A 3,410-nucleotide genomic window follows, 5' to 3' on the forward strand; every position below is an offset into this window, starting at 1 on the left:
CTTGCCCCAGTAAGGAGCTGTTTGGGGCTGGGGAGGAGCACGAGAAGAGTGTGTGGGGTGTGTGTGGGGGGTGTGATACAACAGGTATGTGTGGGGGGGTGACATGACAGACGTGTGTATGGGTCTTGTGTGATACGACAGGAGGGTGTGACGGGTGTGACACGAGAAGTGTGTGTGTAACACGAAAGGAGTGCGTGTGAGGGGGTGTGACACGACCGTAGTGTGTGAGAGGGGTGCGTGACACGACAGGAGTGTGGTGGGGGTGACACGAGAAGTGTGTGTGTAACACGAAAGGAGTGCGTGTGAGGGGGTGTGACACGACCGTAGTGTGTGAGGGGGTGTGCGTCTGACACGACAGTCGGGCGGAGGAGGCCCGACATCGGACCGCGTCAGACGCGACCGAGTACGGGACACGCCGAGGACCCCCCACCTCCCCACCACTTACATAAGGGTCGCGTGGGTTCTCGCGAGACTTCCGCCCCCCTCCCGCCCACGTCACCGGCCGCCAGACGGGGACAACATGGCGGAGCGGCGCAGGCACAGGAAGCGGATCCAGGTAGCGGTGCTGTCTGGGGCGCAGGGGGCTTCCCCGGGGGCTCCGCCTCGCCCTGCCTGCTGGGGGTGCGGGGCACGCGGGTCGCGCGCAGCCGGGCAGGTCCCTGCCCCGGGTCTCCGGCGGGCTCGAGCGGGCCCTGGGGCCGGCGAGGGCCTCTCGGTGCCGGGCTCAGTGCGCGGGTGCAGCTGGCCGGGGGCTGTCGGCACGTGGGTGGGAGGATGCACAGGAGCGTGCAGAGCAGCCCCCGGTGGGGACGGCCACCGACACGTGCGGTTTCTCTCTGTAAATACTCTGCAAGCAGAGGGTTTTGCTTTTCCAGCCATAAAAGCATCCCTGGTTTACAGGTCTGAAGGCCTCATGCCTGTGTGTTGCTTGGTGCTCCAGGAGGCTGGGCTGCAAGTGTAGCTGCATCCCAACCACCGGATTAGTATGAGAAGATTTGTTGCCCCGTTTACACAGATTCACAGAAGTTTAGGGCTGCAAGGGACCTTGTGAGGTCATCAGGGCCAGCCCCCCTGCTCTGGGCAGGAAAGACACCTGGGGTCCTGTAACCCCAACAAGGCATGCATCCAGGCTCCTTTTGAAGATCTCCATCATAGATCTCCTTGCACCGCCTCTGCTGGGCACCTGTTCCACGTTTTCTCAGAGAAGTATTGCTGAACACCCCCCAGACCTGGGAATGCAGGTTATTGGGAATTGGCTGGTAAATGCGTTGATTAGAGCTTAATCTTTAAAGAGCGAACCTTTAAGTAACCTAGTGTCTCTGCCTGTCGTTATGTTCTGGATGTGCTTAGCCGCACAATTTTGCTGGCTCTCTGAGTTACAATTGACTCAGAACTGGTGTGCAGGGGGTGTTTGAAGAAGATAAGAAGCGAGTGAGGTGCAAATGGATTATTGTATCCAACGTGTGATTTACTTTGGCTACAAATCAGTTTAGGCCAGTGGTTTGGGACTGTTAAACGCTGGAGCCCGGGGAGGTTATGGGTAGCTGGGTCACTCCTGCATTTCATGCTTGCTTTTGTATAATGACATTGTGGCTGGGAAGCGCTGAGCACATATTAAGAGTGGTTTATTTGTCTCAGCCATCACTGCTTTTCAGATGACCTGTGGCACAAGTTTGGACACTGGTACTTCAAAGCTTTTGGATGACACCGTTGCCAACTGCTGAGGTATAACTGAAGCAACGCTAATGGGGAAGTCCTCCAAGCACATAAGCATTGGCCCTGTTCGGAGCACAGTTTTGCTGTGCCTGGCAGCGACACGCTAAAACATACTACACTTACATAGCAAAGTCCACATTGAAGTATGGGCAGCTAATTGGCAAAAACTGTCAGTGGTACTAATTAGTGGCCCTCCCTCCCCCATCCTACTCACACACATACCATGTGGATACTGCCATGCCACTGCTGGTCCATACCTATAGCATAGTAATTCTCAGCCAGGTATCTCCTCATACCACCAGGTCCTTTGAAGGCTGCTGTGTGGTATGAGGAGATAAATTAGGCTCAGGGTGTCCCTGACTGGATGAGTTCCCCACCCCTACTGTCTAGCCCCTGTAGAAGGAGGTAAGCAGTGTAATACACAACTTAGTTTTTTAAATTGGGTGCCACCCCATTCACAAAACATGACAGGGCACCTTGAGTCTACAAAGGTTGAAAACCAGTGCTGTAGTGCCATGCAGCATATTGAGGGAAGCATGCTGGGTACTGTGAACTTGTCCCCTAAATGTGACCACTGGGACTTGGGGCTGGGGTTCTTTACATCTGAAGCTGTGTAGCAAAATTAGTTTCAAATTGAGGACCACAGTCACCAGGACATTTGACTGTTCTGATGTGAAAAGCTGTAATGCCAGTTTAACCATCCAACATGTTCTTTTTGTATTTATGTAGTGGCAAATCTGTTTCTTAAAAATCAAGTGATTTTTTTTTTTTATTTATTTTAAGTGAATCTTCAAATCTTTACAAGTATCAAATAATATCATTCTTATTTAGTGTATTCATGTATGAACATAAAAAATAATGCCGGGAAGAATACTTAGATCAGAAATTGAATCTTTACAGGATTGAGATAAAGGACACGAGTCAGTAACTTGGAGCAGAAAACACAGTACAAATGATGTAACCAAGCATTTCGAACTCAGGAAATGATGCCACGAGGGAGTGAAAATATGGAACAAAAATTGTTTAAAACTGCTTAGTCTGGGACTACAAATGCTAAAATGTTTAAACAAGAATCATGTGGCTTATTGCAAGATATCACTTCAGGGCAAAGCTGGGTGTCTTCACTGCTGTACATGTCTTACCAGATCATGCTTGGCTTTTTAAGTGTAACTTGAATTTTGTATTTAAAATTTTGGGATTGTAATGCCTAATTATAACATCTCTGTACTAGTCCACTAATGAAGTGTAATTTTCTGGGGGAAAAAAAAGGACTTAAGAGGAATATTTCTCTCTTGGTGATGAGTTTATTTTTAACCCTGTAACCTCTTTATTTAAATTACTCCTAAGGGTGAAAAAAGACCCAGGAAAAGTTAAATAAAAGAAAAAAAATCAAGTTCCTGTAAAGTTGAGTTATAACCATCTATCCTGCCTACAAAATTGTTTTATGTATCCAATTAGCATTCACTAACAACAGTTTAAAATGTCACTTAGTATCTCATATAAGGACCCAAAACTCCAGCCCTGCAAACACTTATGCCCATGCTTAACTTTGAATCAGTAAGCAGTTGCACTGAATTTTTAACAGGACAACTGTTATGTTTACATTTATATGTATGACTTGGCAGGATTGATGCCTAAACTTGTGGCATCAATATGTAGATGAATATGTTGTTTCTCTTTTGTAGAAGCCCCCT

The 3,410-nt window shown here is 48.3% G+C and overlaps 1 protein-coding gene across 1 annotated transcript in view; it reads left to right on the forward strand.

The window, feature by feature from the left end:
* Nucleotides 1-481: 481 nt before the first annotated feature.
* Nucleotides 482-3,410, forward strand: part of SEC62 (SEC62 homolog, preprotein translocation factor) — a 45,919-nt gene continuing 42,990 nt past the window's right edge. Inside the window, exon 1 of the mRNA XM_019503275.1 lies at nucleotides 482-556. Within this exon, the coding sequence (XP_019358820.1) occupies nucleotides 521-556 (36 nt within the window). The 5' untranslated portion in view covers nucleotides 482-520. The remainder of the gene's footprint in view (nucleotides 557-3,410) is intronic.

This window comes from Gavialis gangeticus, unplaced genomic scaffold (assembly GCF_001723915.1).
Source record: "Gavialis gangeticus isolate Ggan-Ray unplaced genomic scaffold, GavGan_comp1, whole genome shotgun sequence".
Classification (NCBI taxonomy): Eukaryota; Metazoa; Chordata; order Crocodylia; family Gavialidae; genus Gavialis; species Gavialis gangeticus.